Source organism: Chiloscyllium punctatum, chromosome 10 (genome assembly GCF_047496795.1).
Source record: "Chiloscyllium punctatum isolate Juve2018m chromosome 10, sChiPun1.3, whole genome shotgun sequence".
NCBI lineage: Eukaryota > Metazoa > Chordata > Chondrichthyes > Orectolobiformes > Hemiscylliidae > Chiloscyllium > Chiloscyllium punctatum.
Window position 1 is genome coordinate 119,467,694 of NC_092748.1, and position 27,473 is coordinate 119,495,166.

Consider the following 27,473-nt stretch of genomic DNA (forward strand, 5'->3'; position numbering starts at 1 on the left):
AAACATCGATTTTCCTGCTCCTCGGATGCTGCCTGACCTGCTGTGCTTTTCCAGCACCACACCGATCTAAAAACTAGAGAAAGATTCGGACCAATCAATGATAGCGGGGGAAGTTGTGCGTGGAGTCTGAGGAGATAGGAGAGGCGCTAAATGAATATCTTTTGTCAGTATTCACACAGGAAAAAGAAAATGTTGTCGGGGAGAATACTGAGATACAGGCCACTAAACTAGATGAGATTGGGGTCCATAAGGAGGAGGTGTTAGCAATTTTGGAAAGTATGAAAATAGAGAAGTTCCCTGGACTGAATAGGATTTATCCTCGGATTCTCTGGGAAGCCAGGGAGGAGTTTGCAGAGCCTCATCTTCCGCCTCGGAACACTTCAACCCCAGGGCATCAATGTGGACTTCAACAGCTTCCTCATTTCCCCTTCCCCCACCTTACCCTAGTTTCAAACTTCCAGCTCAGCGCCGTCCCCATGTCCTGTCCTACCTGTCCATCTTCCTTCCCATCTATCCACTCCACCCTCCCCTCTGACCTATCACCTCCATCCCCTCCCCCATTCACCTATTGTACTCTTGGCTACCTTCCCCCCAGCCCCACTCCCCTCCTATTTATTTCCCCACCCTGGAGGCTCCCTGCCTCATAACCTCTAGAAGGGCTTGTGCCCGAAACATCGGTCCTCCTGCTCCTCGGATGCTGCCTGACCTGCTGTGCTTTTCCTTGACCCTTAATTCCTTCTTTGTTCAAAATCCTATCAGTCCTTGCCTTAATTACATTCAATGAGGAAGCCTCAACCACTTCACTGGGCAGGGAATCCCACAGACTCACAACCCTCTGGGTGACGATCTCAATCTGCTCCCCCTTGTTCTCCTGCCCTGGATCTGTGTCTTAAAGTCACCCAGTGACCGGGCATCCACCTGGACCGTGGGGGAGTGAGGGACCCCTCACTGAATGTGGAGAAGGTGTTTGGGGGGGGGGAAGAGGGAGGGTTAAAGGGTCAGATGTAGTGGACGGGTTCAAATCGAAACAGCACCTTGAGTGTCGAAGTGAGGAGAAGGAGTGTTCCCTCTGGTCCAGGGAGGTCAGAGAATTGAAATACTCAATGAAATCACCGTCCTTACCTGGTCTGGGGACATGGTGACTCTACTGACCCCTGGGTAACTGGGAAGTAAATGCTGCCGCAGCCCGATCTCCCGGAATAAACAAGGATTGACAGAAACAGAATGGGTGAAAGCTGGAACAGTCGTGGGAGACCGGGCTGGTCAGTGATGAAGGTTGACTGTGCTAGCAGAACGGGGGTCTCTGAACTCCCCCCTCACCCGCTGCAGCACTGGCTTGGTTCAGATGGTGCCCCTCCTTGTGGGATCCTGGGAGCTACAGAAGATTAGGTTCAGGAGGTGGTGAGCATGTTAAGGGCTGGCCTGCTGTTAGCTCTGTGACACCGGGAACTGGGCGGAACGCCGTCAGGGGGACAGAGTCCCGCTCAGAGGCTGTGCTCCTGCTGCCTCCCGTGCAACTCCGAAAACCTGAGAGAGCAAAGAGTATGTTCCCAGCCTGACATGGAGAGGACGTTCCTGTCTTGCAGCTGGAACGATCCAGAGAAAGGGAGCTCAAATTCGAGCACAGCATTTTTTTTAAAAATCATTTATGGGACTTGGGGGTCACTGGCTGGGTCCAGCATTTATTCCCCGTCCCTAGTTGCCCCTTGAGAAGGTGGGGGTGAGCTGCCTTCTTGACCCGCTGCAGTCCATGTGCTGTGGGTAGACCTACAATGCCCTTAGGGAGAGAATTCCAGGATTCTGACCCAGTGACACTGAAGGAATGGTGATATATTTCCAAGTCAGGATGGTGAGGGGCTCGGAGGGGAACTTGCAGGGGGTGGTGTTCCCATGGATCTGCTGCCCTTGTCCTTCTAGATGGAAGTGGGTGTGGGTTTGGAAGGTGCTGTCTGAGGATCTTTGGTGAGTTTCTGCAGGGCATCTTGTAGATGGTACACACTGCTGTTACTGAGTGTGGGTGGGGGAGGGAGTGGGTGTTTGTGGGTGTGGGGCCAATCAAGTGGCTGCTTTGTCCTGGATGGTGTTGAGCTCCTTGATCGTTGTTGGAGCTGCCCCCATCCAGGGCAAGTGGGGAGTATTCCATCACACTCCGGACTTGGGCCTTGGAGATGGTGGACAGGCTTTGGGGGAGTCAGGAGGGGAGTTACTCACTGACCTGTTCCTGCAGCCACTGTGTTTATGTGGTGAGTCCAGTTCAGTTTCTGGTTCTGGCTGTAATTTGAGAATTATTTGTAAATATACAATAAAAATACCCAGCCAGTTTTAGTAAATGTGGTGACGAGCCTATGCTCAAAATGTTGACTCTCCTGCCCCTCGGATGCTGCCTGACCTGCTGTGCTTTTCCAGCACCACACTCTCGACTCTGATCTCCAGCATCTGCCGTCCTCACTTTCTCCAAGCTTTAGTAAACATGACTGGGAAGCTGCCAAGTTATCCTAGAAACCCGACACGGAGGGGTAGGGCCTCCAGTGCTTGTCTCTGGTCAGGATCTAACTCCAGGCCTGACCCAACATGAGTATCTGAAGTAGTTGAAGTAAGTCTCCTGCTCCCAGCAGCTCCCCCGCAGAGCAACCAACAGCAGGCACTAAATACCAGCCTTGCCAATGGTGCCCACGTCCTGGGAATGACGAAGAAAACATGGAAATATTGAGAGCAGGAGCAGGCCATTTGGCCCGTTGGTCCTACTCCTCCATTCAGTATGATCATGGCTGATCATCCCTGCTCCTGTCCTTTGACGATTGTAGCAGAAAGAATTGTATCTAAATCCTTCCTGAGAATCTGAGCAAAGAGGCTGACAAAAGTACAGGAACAGTGAGCCAATGATTCAGAGTGACGCACTGGCTCAGTGGTTAGCACTGCTGCCTCACAGCACCAGGGACCCGGGTTCAATTCCCGCCTCAGGTGACTGACTGTGTGGAGTTTGCACGTTCTCCCCGTGTCTGCGTGAGTTTCCTCTGGGTGCTCCGGTTTCCTCCCACAGTCCAAAGATGTGCAGGTTCGGGATTGGCCATGCGATATACAGGGGTAGGGTAGGATGGGTCTGGGTGGGTTACTCCTCAGAGAGTTGGTATGGACTTGTTGGGCTGAATGGTCTGATTCCACATTGTAGTGACGGTGTGACAGTGGCAGCGGTGCGTGATGTCACTCCGGGAGTCTCTGCTGCTTTGTGACCGGTTCCCAATGCCCTGGAAGTTGGATAAATTGGATTCTTACCTTAACAGCAATGAGGTAGGAGTGTGGGTGTGATGAATGTGGTGCTAACCTCTCTCTCTCTCTCTCTCTCTCTCTCTCTCGTTCCGGACTGTAGGGCTCCAACAAATCGACCAAGAGTCTCCCATCACGACACAGACCCTCCCGGTAAGGAACACTGTGTCTGAAACTCTGCTCCCAGTAATTTGCTGTGTGGTCAGTAACGCTCTCGCCTTACTGACCAGAAGGTTTCAGGTTTGGTCTGCTCTTGGGGAGCTGGGCACACTCAGAATGAATGGTCTTTCCGGGCTCCTGGGCTAAGGAGGCAAAGACATTTCTCTGTCTGTGTCTCTGTGTGTCTCTGTGTTTGTGGCTATGTTCCTGTCCCTCTGGGTATCACAGTGAGTGTAAATGGGTTTGTAGTTGTTAATGTGTTGTCATTCTACGTGCTATGCTTCTGTGCCTGCATGTGGGCTGGTGATCTGATGGTCATCGAGATAAGTTAAATGCCAGAGTAAAATCGGGCTTGATAGATCAGAAACTTTTCCATTTTTATCTGTATCGGATCTCAGTCGTGAGGCTGCAGATTTTCAGAACAGAAGTACATTACAGAAGAAATAAATAAAGGCAGAGCCACCGAGATACTGAAGTGTGTAAAATACACAGCAACGTTACACTTTGCCCCGTTTCCCAACTCGACCTGTTACAGAGACTCAACTCTCAGTCCTAGAATATTCTGTTTGATTCCTGATGGTTTCTTTGCCCTGCACTATGGAGACACGTCGATCAGTCTTTGCTGAGTTTACCAAAGTGAGCTTTTACACTGATGGGGTTTTCTCTGTTTTAATAAAAGCTGCAAGTTTTAAACCCAACTCTTCTGCTCTGGAAGTCTCACAAAGTAAACCTGTCCCCTGACGAGGTTGTGTATTGCTCAAACTCCTGGGGAGGGGTTTAGTGAAATGTCTGACCCCAGTCAGGTCTCCTCTGAACGATCTTAACCAATCTTTAGGTTAGCTAAACTGAAATCCATCCTTGATTTATTCCAAAAACTCTGTAAATAAATGGATGGCGTTCCACGTTTACTCTCCCCGTCATTAGCCCCACGGTGTGGACAGCTTACTCCTTTTACACTCTTGGGATCTTGTCTTATTGGGAACACCTCCCTGACATGAACATCAGAAACAGCTGAGGATGATTTTCCTGCCCGATGCACACAGATGCAATCAGGACTCGGGAACAGTTTGTCTGAGTCACTGAGTTAGTCTCTTGGAAGAACAAACATGATGCGATTGAATCTTCTCAACAGCTCCGTTGTTCTGCAATCTGGTAATGGGAGGGTCAACTTTGGATGTTTCAATTTCTCCTTCATTCTCCAATTGTTCTGAACTTTTAGTTGCACTGTCATGAGTGCATCTTCCTCCTGTCTCGAGCACAGTAACATCACACACTGGCTGACCTCTCCTCCAGACTGGAGTCCCCACTCCATCACTCACACAATTACCCTGATTTTTGATTGGATATGGTCCTATGGGTCTTGCCTTTAACGATTCCCCCCAAAAAGTTAATAAGGTGAACCCCAGGAGGGGGGAGGGGGGGGGCAGTGGCAGATGCGGATTGATATCAGGTTTTGGTGAAATCTGTATCTGAATCAGACGAGAGGCCTCAGAGACATTGCAACATTGAGAGCGACTGACTGTGCCTTCAGCCAGAGGGTAGGCCTGTCTGTGGGGGGGATAGAGCTGGGGCCTGGAGACTCCAGCAGGCTGCTGGCTGAGAGGAGCAGGCACGTGACTCCCTGCCTGGTCCAGGGACACTGGCAGTCCCAGGGCAATCAGTGTGGCACCTCCCAACACACCCAGCAGGACCCAGGGCAGACTGGCACCAGGCATTGAGACACTGGGCACTTGGTGCAGAGACACTGGCAAACAGCTCATAGACTGGAGCAGGCCCCATCACAGGACAGCTCACCCCCACCGACACACTCGCTCACCCCCCACTGACACACTCACACACCCCCCACCGACACACCCGCTCACCCCCCACTGACACACTCGCTCACCCCCACCAACACACTCACACACCCCCCACCGACACACCCGCTCACCCCCCACTGACACACTCGCTCACCCCCCACCGACACACTCACACACCCCCCACCGACACACTCGCTCACCCCCACCGACACACTCGCTCACCCCCACCGACACACTCGCTCACCCCCCACTGACACACTCACACACCCCCCACCGACACACTCGCTCACCCCCCACTGACACACTCGCTCACCCCCCACCGACACACTCGCTCACCCCCTACCGACACACTCGCTCACCCCCCACCGACACACTCGCTCAACCCCTACCGACACACTCGCTCACCCCCCACTGACACACTCGCTCAACCCCCACTGACACACTCGCTCACCCCCCACTGACACACTCGCTCACCCCCCACCGACACACTCGCTCACCCCCCACCGACACACTCACACACCCCCCACCGACACACCCGCTCACCCCCCACTGAAACACTCGCTCACCCCCCACTGACACACTCGCTCAACCCCCACTGACACACTCACACACCCCCCACCGACACACTCGCTCACCCCCCACCGACACACTCGCTCACCCCCCACCGACACACTCGCTCACCCCCCACCGACACACCCGCTCACCCCCCACCGACACACTCGCTCACCCCCCACCGACACACTCGCTCACCCCCCACTGACACACTCGCTCACCCCCACCAACACACTCGCTCACCCCCCACTGACACACTCACACATCCCCCACTGACACACCCGCTCACCCCCGACCGACACACTCGCTCACCCCCCACCGACACACTCGCTCACCCCCCACCGACACACTCGCTCACCCACCACTGACACACCCGCTCACCCCCGACCGACACACTCGCTCACCCCCCACCGACACACTCGCTCACCCCCCACCGACACACTCGCTCACCCCCCACCGACACACTCGCTCACCCCCCACTGACACACTCGCTCACCCCCACCAACACACTCGCTCACCCCCCACTGACACACTCACACATCCCCCACTGACACACCCGCTCACCCCCGACCGACACACTCGCTCACCCCCCACCGACACACTCGCTCACCCCCCACCGACACACTCGCTCACCCACCACTGACACACCCGCTCACCCCCGACCGACACACTCGCTCACCCCCCACCGACACACTCGCTCACCCCCCACTGACACACTCGCTCACCCCCACCAACACACTCGCTCACCCCCCACCGACACACTCGCTCACCCCCCACTGACACACCCGCTCACCCCCGACCGACACACTCGCTCACCCCCCACCGACACACTCGCTCACCCCCCACTGACACACTCACACATCCCCCACCGACACACCCGCTCACCCCCCACTGACACACTCGCTCACCCCCACCAACACACTCACACACCCCCCACCGACACACCCGCTCACCCCCCACTGACACACTCGCTCACCCCCCACCGACACACTCGCTCACCCCCCACTGACACACTCGCTCACCCCCCACTGACACACTCGCTCACCCCCACTGACACACTCACACACCCCCCACCGACACACTCGCTCACCCCCACCAACACACTCACACACTCCCCACCGACACACCCGCTCACCCCCCACTGACACACTCGCTCACCCCCCACCGACACACTCGCTCACCCCCCACTGACACACTCGCTCACCCCCCACTGACACACTCGCTCACCCCCACCAACACACTCGCTCACCCCCCACCGACACACTCGCTCACCCCCCACTGACACACCCGCTCACCCCCGACCGACACACTCGCTCACCCCCCACCGACACACTCGCTCACCCCCCACTGACACACTCACACATCCCCCACCGACACACCCGCTCACCCCCCACTGACACACTCGCTCACCCCCACCAACACACTCACACACCCCCCACCGACACACCCGCTCACCCCCCACTGACACACTCGCTCACCCCCCACCGACACACTCGCTCACCCCCCACTGACACACTCGCTCACCCCCCACTGACACACTCGCTCACCCCCACTGACACACTCACACACCCCCCACCGACACACTCGCTCACCCCCACCAACACACTCACACACTCCCCACCGACACACCCGCTCACCCCCCACTGACACACTCGCTCACCCCCCACCGACACACTCGCTCACCCCCCACTGACACACTCGCTCACCCCCCACTGACACACTCGCTCACCCCCACCAACACACTCGCTCACCCCCCACTGACACACTCACTCACCCCCCACCTACACACTCACTCACTCCCCACCGACACACTCACTCACTCCCCACCGACACACTCGCTCACCCCCCATTACACACCCGCTCACCCCCCACCTACACACTCGCTCACCCCCACCGACACACTCGCTCACCCCCCACCGACACACTCGCTCACCCCCCACCGACACACTCGCTCACCCCCCACCGACACACTCGCTCACCCCCCACCGACACACTCGCTCACTACCCACCTACACACTCACTCACCCCCCACCGACTCACCCGCTCACCCCCCATTACACACCCGCTCACCCCCCATTACACACCCGCTTACCCCCCACCGACACACTCACTCACCCCCCACCGACACACCCGCTCACCCCCCACCTACACACTCACTCACTCCCCACCGACACACTCACTCACTCCCCACCGACACACTCACTCACTCCCCACTGACACACCCGCTCACCCCCACTGACACACTCACTCACCCCCCACTGACACACCCGCTCACCCCCCACCTACACACTCACTCACCCCCTACTGACCCACCCGCTCACCCCCCACCTACACACTCACTCACTCCCCACCGACACACTCGCTCACCCCCCACCGACACACTCGCTCACCCCCCACCGACACACTCACTCACTCCCCGCCTACACACTCGCTCACCCCCCACTGACACACTCGCTCACCCCCCACCAACACACTCGCTCACTCCCCACCTACACACTCACTCACCCCCCACCGACACACTCGCTCACTACCGACCTACACACTCACTCACCCCCCACTGACACACTCGCCCACCCCCCACCGACACACTCGCTCACTCCCCACCTACACACTCGCTCACCCCCCACCGACACACTCGCTCACTACCCACCTACATACTCACTCACCTCCCACTGACACACTCGCCCACCCCACACCGACACACCCGCTCACCCCCCACCTACACACTCACTCGCCCCCTACTGACACACCCGCTCACCCCCCACCTACACACTCACTCACCCCCCACTGACACACCCGCTCACCCCCCACTGACACACCCGCTCACCCCTCACCGACACACTCGCTCACTCCCCACCGACACACTCACTCACTCCCCGCCTACACACTCGCTCACCCCCCACTGACACACTCACTCAACCCCCACCGACACACTTGCTCACTCCCCACCTACACACTCACTCACCCCCCACCGACACACTCGCTAACCCCCACCAGCACACTCGCTCACTCCCCACCGACACACTCGCTCACCCCCCACCGACACACTCGCTCACCCCCACCAACACACTCGCTCACCCCCCACTGACACACTCACACACCTCCCACCGACACACTCGCTCACTCCCCACCGACACACTCGCTCACTCCCCACCGACACACTCGCTCACCCCCACCAACACACCCGCTCACACTCACACACCTCCCACCGACACACCCGCTCACCCCCCACTGACACACTCGCTCACCCCCTACTGACACACTCGCTCATCCCCAACGACACACTCACTCACCCCCCACCAACACACTCGCTCACCCCCCACCAACACACTCGCTCACCCCCCACCGACACACTCACACACCCCCCATTGACACACTCACACACCCCCCACCGACACACCCGCTCACCCCCCACCGACACACTCGCTCACCCCCCACCGACACACTCGCTCACTCCCCACCGACACACTCACTCACTCCCCGCCTACACACTCGCTCACCCCCCACTGACACACTCGCTCACCCCCCACCGACACATTTGCTCACCCCCCACCGACACACTCGCTCACTACCCACCTACACACTCACACCCCCCCCACTGACACACTCGCGCACCCCCCACTGACACACTCGCTCACCCCCCACCGACACACTCGCTCACCCCCCACCGACACACTCGCTCACCCCCCACCGACACACTCGCTCACCCCCCACCGACACACTCGCTCATTCCCCACCGACACACCCGCTCACCCCCCACCGACACACCCGCTCACCCCCCACTGACACACTCGCTCACCCCCACCAACACACTCGCTCAACCCCACTGACACACTCACACATCCCCCACCGACACACCCGCTCACCCCCCACTGACACACTCGCTCACCCCCCACTGACACACTCGCTCACCCCCCACCGACACACTCACTCACTCCCCACCGACACACTCACTCACTCCCCACCGACACACTCGCTCACCCCCCATTACACACCCGCTCACCCCCCACTGACACACTCGCCCACCCCCCACCGACACACTTACTCACCCCCCACCGACACACTCACTCACCCCCCACCGACACACTCGCTCACTACCCACCTACACACTCACTCACCCCCCACCGACTCACCCGCTCACCCCCCATTACACACCCGCTCACCCCCCACCGACACACTCACTCACCCCCCACCGACACACTCACTCACCCCCCACCGACACACCCGCTCACCCCCCACCGACACACTCACTCACTCCCCACCGACACACTCACTCACTCCCCACCGACACACTCACTCACTCCCCACTGACACACCCGCTCACCCCCACTGACACACTCACTCACCCCCCACTGACACACCCGCTCACCCCCCACCTACACACTCACTCACCCCCTACTGACACACCCGCTCACTCCCCACCTACACACTCACTCAATCCCCACCTACACACTCACTCACCCCCCAACGACACACTCGCTCACCCCCCACCGACACACTCGCTCACCCCCCACCGACACACTCACTCACTCCCCGCCTACACACTCGCTCACCCCCCACTGACACACTCGCTCACCCCCCACCGACACACACTCGCTCACCCCCCACCGACACACACTCGCTCACTCCCCACCTACACACTCACTCACCCCCCACCGACACACTCGCTCACTACCCACCTACACACTCACTCACCCCCCACCGACACACTCGCTCACTACCCACCTACACACTCACTCACCCCCGACTGACACACCCGCTCACCCCCCACCTACACACTCACTCACTCCCCACCGACACACTCACTCACTCCCCACCGACACACTCACTCACTCCCCACTGACACACCCGCTCACCCCCACTGACACACTCACTCACCCCCCACTGACACACTCGCTCACCCCCCACTGACACACTCGCTCACCCCCACCGACACACTCGCTCACCCCCCACTGACACACTCACACACCCCCCACCGACACACCCGCTCACCCCCCAATGACACACTCGCTCACCCCCACCCACACACTCGCTCACCCCCCACTGACACACTCACACATCCCCCACCGACACACCCGCTCACCCCCCACTGACACACTCGCTCACCCCCCACCGACACACTCACTCACTCCCCACCGACACACTCACTCACTCCCCACCGATACACTCGCTCACCCCCCATTACACACCCGCTCACCCCCCACCTACACACTCGCTCACCCCCACCGACACACTCGCTCACCCTCCACCGACACACTCGCTCACCCCCCACCGACACACTCGCTCACCCTCCACCGACACACTCACTCACCCCCCACCGACACACCCGCTCACCCCCCACCGACACACTCACTCACTCCCCACCGACACACTCACTCATTCCCAAACTACACACTCACTCACCCCCCTGCCTACACACTCGCTCACTCCCCACGGACACACTCGCTCACTCCCCACCGACACACTCGCTCACTCCCCACCGACACACCCGCTCACCCCCCACCGACACACTCGCTCACTCCCCACCGACACACTCACTCACTCCCCACTGACACACCTGCTCACCCCCCCACCTACACACTCACTCACCCCCCACTGACACACTCACTCAACCCCCACCGACACACTCACTCATTCCCCACCGACACACTCGCTCACCCCCCACCGACACACTCGCTCACCCCCCACCTACACACTCCCTCACTCCCCGTCTACACACTCGCTCACTCCCCGCCTACACACTCGCTCACTCCCCGCCTACACACTCGCTCACTCCCCGCCTACACACTCGCTCACTCCCCACCTACACACTCGCTCACTCCCCACCTACACACTCCCTCACTCCCCACCTACACACTCGCTCACTCCCCACCGACACACTCACTCACCCCCCACTGACACACCCGCTCAGCCCCCACCTACACACTCACTCACCCCCCACCGACACACTCACTCACCCCCCACCGACACACCCACTCACCCCCCACCTACACACACACTCACCCCCCGCCTACACACTCGCTCACCCCCCACCGACACACTCGCTCACCCCCCACCGACACACTCACTCACTCCCCAACTACACACTCACTCACTCCCCACCGACACACTCGCTCACACCCCACCGACACACTCGCTCACTTCCCGCCTACACACTCGCTCACCCCCCACCGACACACTCACTCACCCCCCACCGACACACTCGCTCACTCCCCACCGACACACTCGCTCACTCCCCACCTACACACTCGCTCACCCCCCACCTACACACTCACTCACCCCCTACTGACACACCCGCTCACGCCCCACCTACACACTCACTCACTCCCCACCGACACACTCGCTCACCCCCCACCGACACACTCGCTCACCCCCCACCGACACACTCACTCACTCCCCGCATACACACTCGCTCACCCCTCACTGACACACTCGCTCACCCCCCACCAACACACTCGCTCACTCCCCATCTACACACTCACTCACCCCCCACCGACACACTCGCTCACTACCCACCTACACACTCACTCACCCCCCACTGACACACTCGCCCACCCCCCACCGACACACTCGCTCACTCCCCACCTACACACTCGCTCACTCCCCACCGACACACTCGCTCACTACCCACCTACACACTCACTCACCTCCCACTGACACACTCGCCCACCCCCCACCGACACACCCGCTCACCCCCCACCTACGCACTCACTCACCCCCTACTGACACACCCGCTCACCCCCCACCTACACACTCACTCACCCCCCACTGACACACCCGCTCACCCCCCACTGACACACCCGCTCACCCCCCACCGACACACTCACTCACTCACCCCCCACCGACACACTCGCTCACCCCCCCACCGACACACTCGCTCACTCCCCACCGACACACTCACTCACTCCCCGCCTACACACTCGCTCACCCCCCACTGACACACTCGCTCACCCCCCACCGACACATTTGCTCACCCCCCACCGACACACTCGCTCACTACCCACCTACACACTCACACCCCCCCCACTGACACACTCGCGCACCCCCCACTGACACACTCGCTCACCCCCCACCGACACACTCGCTCACCCCCCACCGACACACTCGCTCACCCCCCACCGACACACTCGCTCACCCCCCACCGACACACTCGCTCATTCCCCACCGACACACCCGCTCACCCCCCACCGACACACTTGCTCACTCCCCACCGACACACTCACTCACTCCCCACCGACACACCTGCTCACCCCCCACCTACACACTCACTCACCCCCCACTGACACACTCACTGACCCCCCACCGACACACTCACTCACCCCCCACTGACACACTCGCCCACCCCCCACCGACACACTCACTCACCCCCCACTGACACACTTGCTCACCCCCCACTGACACACTCGCCCACCCCCCACCGACACACTTACTCACCCCCCACCGACACACTCACTCACCCCCCACCGACACACTCACTCACTCCCCACCGACACACTCGCTCACTCCCCACCGACACACTCGCTCTCTCCCCACCGACACACTCGCTCACCCCCCACCGACACACTCGCTCACCCCCCACCGACACACTCGCTCACCCCCCACCGACACACCCGCTCACTCCCCACCGACACACTCACTCACTCCCCACCGACACACTCACTCATTCCCAAACTACACACTCACTCACCCCCCTGCCTACACACTCGCTCACTCCCCACGGACACACTCGCTCACTCCCCACCGACACACTCGCTCACTCCCCACCGACACACCCGCTCACCCCCCACCGACACACTCGCTCACTCCCCACCGACACACTCACTCACTCCCCACTGACACACCTGCTCACCCCCCACCTACACACTCACTCACCCCCCACTGACACACTCACTCAACCCCCACCGACACACTCACTCATTCCCCACCGACACACTCGCTCACCCCCCACCTACACACTCGCTCACTCCCCGTCTACACACTCGCTCACTCCCCGCCTACACACTCGCTCACTCCCCGCCTACACACTCGCTCACTCCCCGCCTACACACTCGCTCACTCCCCACCTACACACTCGCTCACTCCCCACCTACACACTCCCTCACTCCCCACCTACACACTCGCTCACTCCCCACCGACACACTCACTCACCCCCCACTGACACACCCGCTCAGCCCCCACCTACACACTCACTCACCCCCCACCGACACACTCACTCACCCCCCACCGACACACCCACTCACCCCCCACCTACACACTCGCTCACCCCCCGCCTACACACTCGCTCACCCCCCACCGACACACTCGCTCACCCCCCACCGACACACTCACTCACTCCCCAACTACACACTCACTCACTCCCCACCGACACACTCGCTCACACCCCACCGACACACTCGCTCACTTCCCGCCTACACACTCGCTCACCCCCCACCGACACACTCACTCACCCCCCACCGACACACTCGCTCACTCCCCACCGACACACTCGCTCACTCCCCACCTACACACTCGCTCACCCCCCACCTACACACTCACTCACCCCCTACTGACACACCCGCTCACGCCCCACCTACACACTCACTCACTCCCCACCGACACACTCGCTCACCCCCCACCGACACACTCGCTCACCCCCCACCGACACACTCACTCACTCCCCGCATACACACTCGCTCACCCCTCACTGACACACTCGCTCACCCCCCACCAACACACTCGCTCACTCCCCATCTACACACTCACTCACCCCCCACCGACACACTCGCTCACTACCCACCTACACACTCACTCACCCCCCACTGACACACTCGCCCACCCCCCACCGACACACTCGCTCACTCCCCACCTACACACTCGCTCACTCCCCACCGACACACTCGCTCACTACCCACCTACACACTCACTCACCTCCCACTGACACACTCGCCCACCCCCCACCGACACACCCGCTCACCCCCCACCTACGCACTCACTCACCCCCTACTGACACACCCGCTCACCCCCCACCTACACACTCACTCACCCCCCACTGACACACCCGCTCACCCCCCACTGACACACCCGCTCACCCCCCACCGACACACTCACTCACTCACCCCCCACCGACACACTCGCTCACCCCCCACCGACACACTCGCTCACTCCCCACCGACACACTCACTCACTCCCCGCCTACACACTCGCTCACCCCCCACTGACACACTCGCTCACCCCCCACCGACACATTTGCTCACCCCCCACCGACACACTCGCTCACTACCCACCTACACACTCACACCCCCCCCACTGACACACTCGCGCACCCCCCACTGACACACTCGCTCACCCCCCACCGACACACTCGCTCACCCCCCACCGACACACTCGCTCACCCCCCACCGACACACTCGCTCATTCCCCACCGACACACCCGCTCACCCCCCCACCGACACACTTGCTCACTCCCCACCGACACACTCACTCACTCCCCACCGACACACCTGCTCACCCCCCACCTACACACTCACTCACCCCCCACTGACACACTCACTGACCCCCCACCGACACACTCACTCACCCCCCACTGACACACTCGCCCACCCCCCACCGACACACTCACTCACCCCCCACTGACACACTTGCTCACCCCCCACTGACACACTCGCCCACCCCCCACCGACACACTTACTCACCCCCCACCGACACACTCACTCACCCCCCACCGACACACTCACTCACTCCCCACCGACACACTCGCTCACTCCCCACCGACACACTCGCTCTCTCCCCACCGACACACTCGCTCACCCCCCACCGACACACTCGCTCACCCCCCACCGACACACTCGCTCACCCCCCACCGACACACCCGCTCACTCCCCACCGACACACTCACTCACTCCCCACCGACACACTCACTCATTCCCAAACTACACACTCACTCACCCCCCTGCCTACACACTCGCTCACTCCCCACGGACACACTCGCTCACTCCCCACCGACACACTCGCTCACTCCCCACCGACACACCCGCTCACCCCCCACCGACACACTCGCTCACTCCCCACCGACACACTCACTCACTCCCCACTGACACACCTGCTCACCCCCCACCTACACACTCACTCACCCCCCACTGACACACTCACTCAACCCCCACCGACACACTCACTCATTCCCCACCGACACACTCGCTCACCCCCCACCGACACACTCGCTCACCCCCCACCTACACACTCCCTCACTCCCCGCCTACACACTCGCTCACTCCCCGCCTACACACTCGCTCACTCCCCACCTACACACTCGCTCACTCCCCACCTACACACTCCCTCACTCCCCACCTACACACTCGCTCACTCCCCACCGACACACTCACTCACCCCCACTGACACACCCGCTCAGCCCCCACCTACACACTCACTCACCCCCCACCGACACACTCACTCACCCCCCACCGACACACCCACTCACCCCCCACCTACACACACACTCACCCCCCGCCTACACACTCGCTCACCCCCCACCGACACACTCGCTCACCCCCCACCGACACACTCACTCACTCCCCAACTACACACTCACTCACTCCCCACCGACACACTCGCTCACACCCCACCGACACACTCGCTCACTTCCCGCCTACACACTCGCTCACCCCCCACCGACACACTCACTCACCCCCCACCGACACACTCGCTCACTCCCCACCGACACACTCGCTCACTCCCCACCTACACACTCGCTCACACCCCACCGACACACTCGCTCACTTCCCGCCTACACACTCGCTCACCCCCCACCGACACACTCGCTCACCCCCCACCGACACACTCACTCACTCCCCACCGACACACTCGCTCACTCCCCGCCTACACACTCGCTCACTCCCCGCCTACACACTCGCTCACTCCTCGCCTACACACTCGCTCACTCCCCGCCTACACACTCGCTCACTCCCCACCTACACACTCACTCACTCCCCACCTACACACTCGCTCACTCCCCACCGACACACTCACTCACCCCCCACTGACACACCCGCTCACCCCCCACCTACACACTCACTCACCCCCTACTGACACACCCACTCACCCCCCACCTACACACTCACTCACCCCCCACTGACACACCCGCTCACCCCCCACCTACACACCCACTCACCCCCCACCGACACACTCACTCACCCCCCACCGACACACTCGCTCACTCCCCACCGACACACTCGCTCACCCCCCACCGACACACTCGCTCACCCCCCACCGACACACTCGCTCACTCCCCACCGACACACTCGCTCACACCCCACCGACACACTCGCTCACACCCCACCGACACACTCGCTCACACCCCGCCGACACACTCGCTCACTTCCCGCCGACACACTCGCTCACCCCCCACCGACACACTCTCTCACCCCCTACCGACACACTCGCTCACTCCCCACCGACACACTCGCTAACTTCCCGCCTACACACTCGCTCACCCCCCACCGACACACTCACTCACCCCCCACTGACACACTCGCTCACCCCCCACTGACACACTCGCTCACCCCCCATCGACACACTCGCTCACTACCCACCTACACACTCGCTCACCCCCCACTGACACACTCGCTCACCCCCCACTGACACACTCGCTCACCCCCCATCGACACACTCGCTCACTACCCACCTACACACTCACTCACTCCCCACTGACACACTCGCTCACCCCCCACCTACACACTCGCTCACCCCCCCACCGACACACCCGCTCAGCCCCCACCGACACACTCGCTCACTCCCCACCGACACACTCGCTCACTCCCCACCTACACACTCGCTCACCCCACACTTACACACTCGCTCACCCCCCCACCGACACACTCGCTCACGACCCACCTACACACTCACTCACTCCCCACTGACACACCCGCTCAGCCCCCACCGACACACTCGCTCACTCCCCACCGACACACTCGCTCACTCCCCACCGACACACTCACTCACTCCCCACCGACACACTCGCTCACTCCCCACCGACACACTCGCTCACCCCCCACTGACACACCCGCTCACTCCCCACCGACACACCCGCTCACTCCCCACCGACACACTCACTCACTCCCCACCGACACACTCACTCATTCCCCAACTACACACTCACTCACCCCCTGCCTACACACTCGCTCACTCCCCACCGACACACTCGCTCACTCCCCACCGACACACTCGCTCACTCCCCACCGACACATCCGCTCACCCCCCACCGACACACTCGCTCACTCCCCACCGACACACTCGCTCACCCCCCACTGACACACCCGCTCACTCCCCACCGACACACCCGCTCACTCCCCACCGACACACTCACTCACTCCCCACCGACACACTCACTCATTCCCCAACTACACACTCACTCACCCCCCTGCCTACACACTCGCTCACTCCCCACCGACACACTCGCTCACTCCCCACCGACACACTCGCTCACTCCCCACCGACACATCCGCTCACCCCCCACCGACACACTCGCTCACTCCCCACCGACACACTCACTCACTCCCCACTGACACACCTGCTCACCCCCCACCTACACACTCACTCACCCCCCACTGACACACTCACTCAACCCCCACCGACACACTCACTCATTCCCCACCGACACACTCGCTCACCCCCCACCGACACACTCGCTCACCCCCCACCGACACACTCACTCACTCCCCACCTACACACTCACTCAATCCCCACCTACACACTCCCTCACTCCCCGTCTACACACTCGCTCACTCCCCGCCTACACACTCGCTCACTCCCCGCCTACACACTCGCTCACTCCCCGCCTACACACTCGCTCACTCCCCGCCTACACACTCGCTCACTCCCCACCTACACACTCGCTCACTCCCCACCGACACACTCACTCACCCCCCACTGACACACCCGCTCACCCCCCACCTACACACTCACTCACCCCCTACTGACACACCACTCACCCCCCACCTACAAACTCGCTCACCCCCCACCGACACACTCGCTCACACCCCACCGACACACTCGCTCACACCCCACCGACACACTCGCTCACTTCCCGCCTACACACTCGCTCACCCCCCACCGACACACTCGCTCACCCCCCACCGACACACTCGCTCACTCCCCACCGACACACTCGCTCACTCCCCACCGACACACTCGCTCACTCCCCACCGACACACTCGCTCACCCCCCACCGACACACTCGCTCACTCCCCACCGACACACTCGCTCACTTCCCGCCTACACACTCGCTCACCCCCCACCGACACACTCGCTCACCCCCCACTGACACACTCGCTCACCCCCCACCGACACACTCGCTCACTACCCACCTACACACTCGCTCACTCCCCACCGACACACTCGCTCACCCCCCACCGACACACTCGCTCACTCCCCACCGACACACTCGCTCACTTCCCGCCTACACACTCGCTCACCCCCGACCGACACACTCGCTCACCCCCCACTGACACACTCGCTCACCCCCCACCGACACACTCGCTCACTACCCACCTACACACTCGCTCACCCCCCACCGACACACTCGCTCACCCCCCACCGACACACTCGCTCACTACCCACCTACACACTCACTCACTCCCCACTGACACACCCGCTCACCCCCCACCGACACACTCGCTCACTCCCCACCGACACACCCACTCACTCCCCACCGACACACTCACTCATTCCCCACCTACACACTCACTCACTCCCCACCGACACACTCGCTCACTCCCCACCGACACACCCGCTCACTCCCCACCGACACACTCACTCACCCCCTACTGACACACCCACTCACCCCCCACCTACACACTCACTCACCCCCCACTGACACACCCGCTCACCCCCCACCTACACACTCGCTCACCCCCCCACCGACACACCCGCTCACCCCCCCACCGACACACCCGCTCACCCCCCAACTACACACTCACTCACCCCCCACCTACACACTCACTCACTCCCCACCGACACACTCGCTCACTCCCCACCTACACACTCGCTCACCCCCCACTGACACACTCGCTCACCCCCCACCGACACACTCGCTCACTACCCACCTACACATTCACTCACTCCCCACTGACACACCCACTCAGCCCCCACCGACACACTCGCTCACTCCCCACCGACACACTCACTCACTCCCCACCGACACACTCGCTCACCCCCCACCTACACACTCGCTCACCCCCCACCGACACACTCGCTCACCCCCCACCGACACACTCGCTCACTACCCACCTACACACTCACTCACTCCCCACTGACACACCCGCTCACCCCCCACCGACACACTCGCTCACTCCCCACCGACACACTTACTCACTCCCCACCGACACACTCACTCATTCCCCAACTACACACTCACTCACCCCCCTGCCTACACACTCGCTCACCCCCCACCGACTCACTCGCTCACTCCCACCGACACACTCACTCACTCCCCACCGACACACTCACTCATTCCCCAACTACACACTCACTCACCCCCCACTGACACACCCGCTCACCCCCCACCTACACACTCACTCACCCCCTACTGACACACCCACTCACCCCCCACCTACACACTCACTCACCCCCCACTGACACACCCGCTCACCCCCCACCTACACACTCGCTCAGCCCCCACCGACACACTCGCTCACCCCCCACCGACACACTCGCTCACTCCCCGCCTACACACTCGCTCACCCCCCACCGACACACTCGCTCACCCCCCACCGACACACTCGCTCACTCCCCACCGACACACTCGCTCACTCCCCACCGACACACTCGCTCACCCCCCTGCCTACACACTCGCTCACCCCCCACCGACTCACTCGCTCACTCCCCGCCTACACACTCGCTCACTCCCCACCTACACACTCGCTCACTCCCCACCTACACACTCACTCACTCCCCACCTACACACTCGCTCACTCCCCACCGACACACTCACTCACCCCCCACTGACACACCCGCTCACCCCCCACCTTCACACTCACTCACCCCCTACTGACACACCCACTCACCCCCCACCGACACACTCGCTCACTCCCCACCGACACACTCGCTCCCCCCCCACCGACACACTCGCTCACTCCCCACCGACACACTCGCTCACTCCCCACCGACACACTCGCTCACACCCCACCGACACACTCGCTCACACCCCACCGACACACTCGCTCACTTCCCGCCGACACACTCGCTCACTCCCCACCGACACACTCTCTCACCCCCCACCGACACACTCGCTCACTCCCCACCGACACACTCGCTCACTTCCCGCCTACACACTCGCTCACCCCCCACCGACACACTCGCTCATCCCCCACCGACACACTCGCTCACCCCCCACCGACACACTCGCTCACCCCCCATCGACACACTCGCTCACTACCCACCTACACACTCGCTCACCCCCCACTGACACACTCGCTCACCCCCCACCGACACACTCGCTCACTACCCACCTACACACTCACTCACTCCCCACTGACACAACCGCTCACCCCCCACCGACACACACGCTCACTCCCCACCGACACACCCACTCACTCCCCACCGACACACTCACTCATTCCCCACCTACACACTCACTCACCCCCTACTGACACACCCACTCACCCCCCACCTACACACTCACTCACCCCCCACTGACACACCCGCTCACCCCCCACCTACACACTCACTCACCCCCCACCTACACACTCGCTCACCCCCCCACCGACACACCCGCTCAGCACCCACCGACACACTCGCTCACTCCCCACCGACACACTCACTCACTCCCCACCGACACACTCGCTCACTCCCCACCTACACACTCGCTCACCCCCCACTGACACACTCGCTCACCCCCCACCGACACACTCGCTCACTACCCACCTACACACTCACTCACTCCCCACTGACACACCCGCTCAGCCCCCACCGACACACTCGCTCACTCCCCACCGACACACTCACTCACTCCCCACCGACACACTCGCTCACTCCCCACCTACACACTCGCTCACCCCCCACTGACACACTCGCTCACCCCCCACCGACACACTTGCTCACTACCCACCTACACATTCACTCACTCCCCACTGACACACCCACTCAGCCCCCACCGACACACTCGCTCACTCCCCACCGACACACTCACTCACTCCCCACCGACACACTCGCTCACCCCCCACCTACACACTCGCTCACCCCCCACCGACACACTCGCTCACCCCCCACCGACACACTCGCTCACTACCCACCTACACACTCACTCACTCCCCACTGACACACCCGCTCACCCCCCACCGACACACTCGCTCACTCCCCACCGACACACTTACTCACTCCCCACCGACACACTCACTCATTCCCCAACTACACACTCACTCACCCCCCTGCCTACACACTCGCTCACCCCCCACCGACTCACTCGCTCACTCCCACCGACACACTCACTCACTCCCCACCGACACACTCACTCATTCCCCAACTACACACTCACTCACCCCCCACTGACACACCCGCTCACCCCCCACCTACACACTCACTCACCCCCGAACTGACACACCCACTCACCCCCCACCTACACACTCACTCACCCCCCACTGACACACCCGCTCACCCCCCACCTACACACTCACTCACCCCCCACCTACACACTCGCTCACCCCCCCACCGACACACTCGCTCAGCCCCCACCGACACACTCGCTCACCCCCCACCGACACACTCGCTCACTCCCCGCCTACACACTCGCTCACCCCCCACCGACACACTCGCTCACCCCCCACCTACACACTCGCTCACTCCCCACCGACACACTCGCTCACTCCCCACCGACACACTCGCTCACCCCCCTGCCTACACACTCACTCACCCCCCACCGACTCACTCGCTCACTCCCCGCCTACACACTCGCTCACTCCCCGCCTACACACTCGCTCACTCCCCGCCTACACACTCGCTCACTCCCCACCTACACACTCACTCACTCCCCACCTACACACTCGCTCACTCCCCACCGACACACTCACTCACCCCCCACTGACACACCCGCTCACCCCCCACCTTCACACTCACTCACCCCCTACTGACACACCCACTCACCCCCCACCGACACACTCGCTCACTCCCCACCGACACACTCGCTCCCCCCCCACCGACACACTCGCTCACTCCCCACCGACACACTCGCTCACTCCCCACCGACACACTCGCTCACACCCCACCGACACACTCGCTCACACCCCACCGACACACTCGCTCACTTCCCGCCGACACACTCGCTCACTCCCCACCGACACACTCTCTCACCCCCCACCGACACACTCGCTCACTCCCCACCGACACACTCGCTCACTTCCCGCCTACACACTCGCTCACCCCCCACCGACACACTCGCTCATCCCCCACTGACACACTCGCTCACCCCCCACTGACACACTCGCTCACCCCCCATCGACACACTCGCTCACTACCCACCTACACACTCGCTCACCCCCCACTGACACACTCGCTCACCCCCCACCGACACACTCGCTCACTACCCACCTACACACTCACTCACTCCCCACTGACACAACCGCTCACCCCCCACCGACACACTCGCTCACTCCCCACCGACACACCCACTCACTCCCCACCGACACACTCACTCACCCCCTACTGACACACCCACTCACCCCCCACCTACACACTCACTCACCCCCCACCTACACACTCACTCACCCCCCCACCGACACACCCGCTCAGCCCCCACCGACACACTCACTCACTCCCCACCGACACACTCGCTCACACCCCACCGACACACTCGCTCACACCCCACCGACACACTCGCTCACTTCCCGCCTACACACTCGCTCACCCCCCACCGACACACTCGCTCACCCCCCACCGACACACTCACTCATTCCCCACCTACACACTCACTCACCCCCCTGCCTACACACTCGCTCACTCCCCACCGACACACTCGCTCACTCCCCACCGACACACTCGCTCACTCCCCACCGACACATCCGCTCACCCCCCACCGACACACTCGCTCACTCCCCACCGACACACTCGCTCACCCCCCACTGACACACCCGCTCACTCCCCACCGACACACCCGCTCACTCCCCACCGACACACTCACACACTCCCCACCGACACACTCACTCATTCCCCAACTACACACTCACTCACCCCCCTGCCTACACACTCGCTCACTCCCCACCGACACACTCGCTCACTCCCCACCGACACACTCGCTCACTCCCCACCGACACATCCGCTCACCCCCCACCGACACACTCGCTCACTCCCCACCGACACACTCACTCACTCCCCACTGACACACCTGCTCACCCCCCACCTACACACTCACTCACCCCCCACTGACACACTCACTCATTCCCCACCGACACACTCGCTCACCCCCCACCGACACACTCACTCACTCCCCACCTACACACTCACTCAATCCCCACCTACACACTCCCTCACTCCCCGTGTACACACTCGCTCACTCCCCACCTACACACTCGCTCACTCCCCGCCTACACACTCGCTCACTCCCCGCCTACACACTCGCTCACTCCCCGCCTACACACTCGCTCACTCCCCACCTACACACTCGCTCACACCCCACCGACACACTCGCTCACACCCCACCGACACACTCGCTCACTTCCCGCCGACACACTCGCTCACTCCCCACCGACACACTCTCTCACCCCCCACCGACACACTCGCTCACTCCCCACCGACACACTCGCTCACTTCCCGCCTACACACTCGCTCACCCCCCACCGACACACTCGCTCATCCCCCACTGACACACTCGCTCACCCCCCACTGACACACTCGCTCACCCCCCATCGACACACTCGCTCACTACCCACCTACACACTCGCTCACCCCCCCACCGACACACCCGCTCAGCCCCCACCGACACACTCACTCACCCCCCACTGACACACCCGCTCACCCCCCACCTACACACTCACTCACCCCCCACCTACACACTCGCTCACCCCCCCACCGACACACCCGCTCAGCCCCCACCGACACACTCACTCACTCCCCACCGACACACTCGCTCACACCCCACCGACACACTCGCTCACACCCCACCGACACACTCGCTCACTTCCCGCCTACACACTCGCTCACCCCCCACCGACACACTCGCTCACCCCCCACCGACACACTCGCTCACCCCCCACCGACACACTCGCTCACTCCCCACCGACACACTCGCTCACTCCCCACCGACACACTCGCTCACTCCCCACCGACACACTCGCTCACCCCCCACCGACACACTCGCTCACTTCCCGCCTACACACTCGCTCACCCCCCACCGACACACTCGCTCACCCCCCACTGACACACTCGCTCACCCCCCACTGACACACTCGCTCACCCCCCACCGACACACTCACTCACCCCCCACCTACACACTCGCTCACCCCCCCACCGACACACCCGCTCACCCCCCACCTACACACTCACTCACCCCCCACCTACACACTCACTCACTCCCCACCGACACACTCGCTCACACCCCACCGACACACTCGCTCACTTCCCGCCTACACACTCGCTCACTACCCACCTACACACTCGCTCACCCCCCACTGACACACTCGCTCACCCCCCACCGACACACTCGCTCACTACCCACCTACACACTCACTCACTCCCCACTGACACACCCGCTCACCCCCCACCGACACACTCGCTCACTCCCCACCGACACACCCACTCACTCCCCACCGACACACTCACTCATTCCCCACCTACACACTCACTCACCCCCTACTGACACACCCACTCACCCCCCACCTACACACTCACTCACCCCCCACTGACACACCCGCTCACCCCCCACCTACACACTCACTCACCCCCCACCTACACACTCGCTCACCCCCCCACCGACACACCCGCTCACCCCCCACCTACACACTCACTCACCCCCCACCTACACACTCACTCACTCCCCACCGACACACTCGCTCACTCCCCACCTACACACTCGCTCACCCCCCACTGACACACTCGCTCACCCCCCACCGACACACTCGCTCACTACCCACCTACACACTCACTCACTCCCCACTGACACACCCACTCAGCCCCCACCGACACACTCGCTCACTCCCCACCGACACACTCACTCACTCCCCACCGACACACTCGCTCACTCCCCACCTACACACTCGCTCACCCCCCACCGACACACTCGCTCACCCCCCACTGACACACTCGCCCACCCCCCACCGACACATTCGCTCACTCCCCACCTACACACTCGCTCACCCCCCACCGACACACTCGCTCACTACCCACCTACACACTCACTCACCCCCCACTGACACACTCGCCCACCCCCCACCGACACACTCGCTCACTCCCCACCTACACACTCGCTCACCCCCCACCGACACACTCGCTCACTACCCACCTACACACTCACTCACCTCCCACTGACACACTCGCCCACCCCCCACCGACACACCCGCTCACCCCCCACCTACACACTCACTCACCCCCTACTGACACACCCGCTCACCCCCCACCTACACACTCACTCACCCCCCACTGACACACCCGCTCACCCCCCACTGACACACCCGCTCACCCCCCACCGACACACTCACTCACTCACCCCCCACCGACACACTCGCTCACCCCCCACCGACACACTCGCTCACTCCCCACCGACACACTCACTCACTCCCCACCGACACACTCGCTCACTCCCCACCTACACACTCGCTCACCCCCCACTGACACACTCGCTCACCCCCCACCGACACACTCGCTCACTACCCACCTACACACTCACACCCCCCCACTGACACACTCGCGCACCCCCCACTGACACACTCGCTCACCCCCCACCGACACACTCGCTCACCCCCCACCGACACACTCGCTCACCCCCCCACCGACACACCCGCTCAGCCCCCACCGACACACTCGCTCACTCCCCACCAACACATTTGCTCACCCCCCACCGACACACTCGCTCACTACCCACCTACACACTCACACCCCCCCCACTGACACACTCGCGCACCCCCCACTGACACACTCGCTCACCCCCCACCGACACACTCACTCACCCCCCACCTACACACTCGCTCACCCCCCCACCGACACACCCGCTCAGCCCCCACCGACACACTCGCTCACTCCCCACCAACACACTCACTCACTCCCCACCGACACACTCGCTCACTCCCCACCTACACACTCGCTCACCCCCCACTGACACACTCGCTCACCCCCCACCGACACACTCGCTCACTACCCACCTACACACTCACTCACTCCCCACTGACGCACCCACTCAGCCCCCACCGACACACTCGCTCACTCCCCACCGACACACTCACTCACTCCCCACCGACACACTCGCTCACTCCCCACCTACACACTCGCTCACCCCCCACTGACACACTCGCTCACCCCCCACTGACACACTCGCTCACCCCCCACCGACACACTCGCTCACTACCCACCTACACACTCACTCACTCCCCACTCACACACCCGCTCACCCCCCACCGACACACTCGCTCACTCCCCACCGACACACTCACTCATTCCCCAACTACACACTCACTCACCCCCCTGCCTACACACTCGCTCACCCCCCACCGACTCACTCGCTCACTCCCACCGACACACTCACTCACT

General features: G+C 61.9%; 1 protein-coding gene across 1 annotated transcript in view; it reads left to right on the forward strand.

The window, feature by feature from the left end:
* The window catches only part of tns1b (tensin 1b), an 833,038-nt gene that overhangs the window by 524,609 nt on the left and 280,956 nt on the right, over positions 1 to 27,473 (forward strand). Inside the window, 1 exon segment of the mRNA XM_072578355.1 lies at positions 3,368 to 3,417. Coding sequence (XP_072434456.1) covers positions 3,368 to 3,417 — 50 coding nt within the window.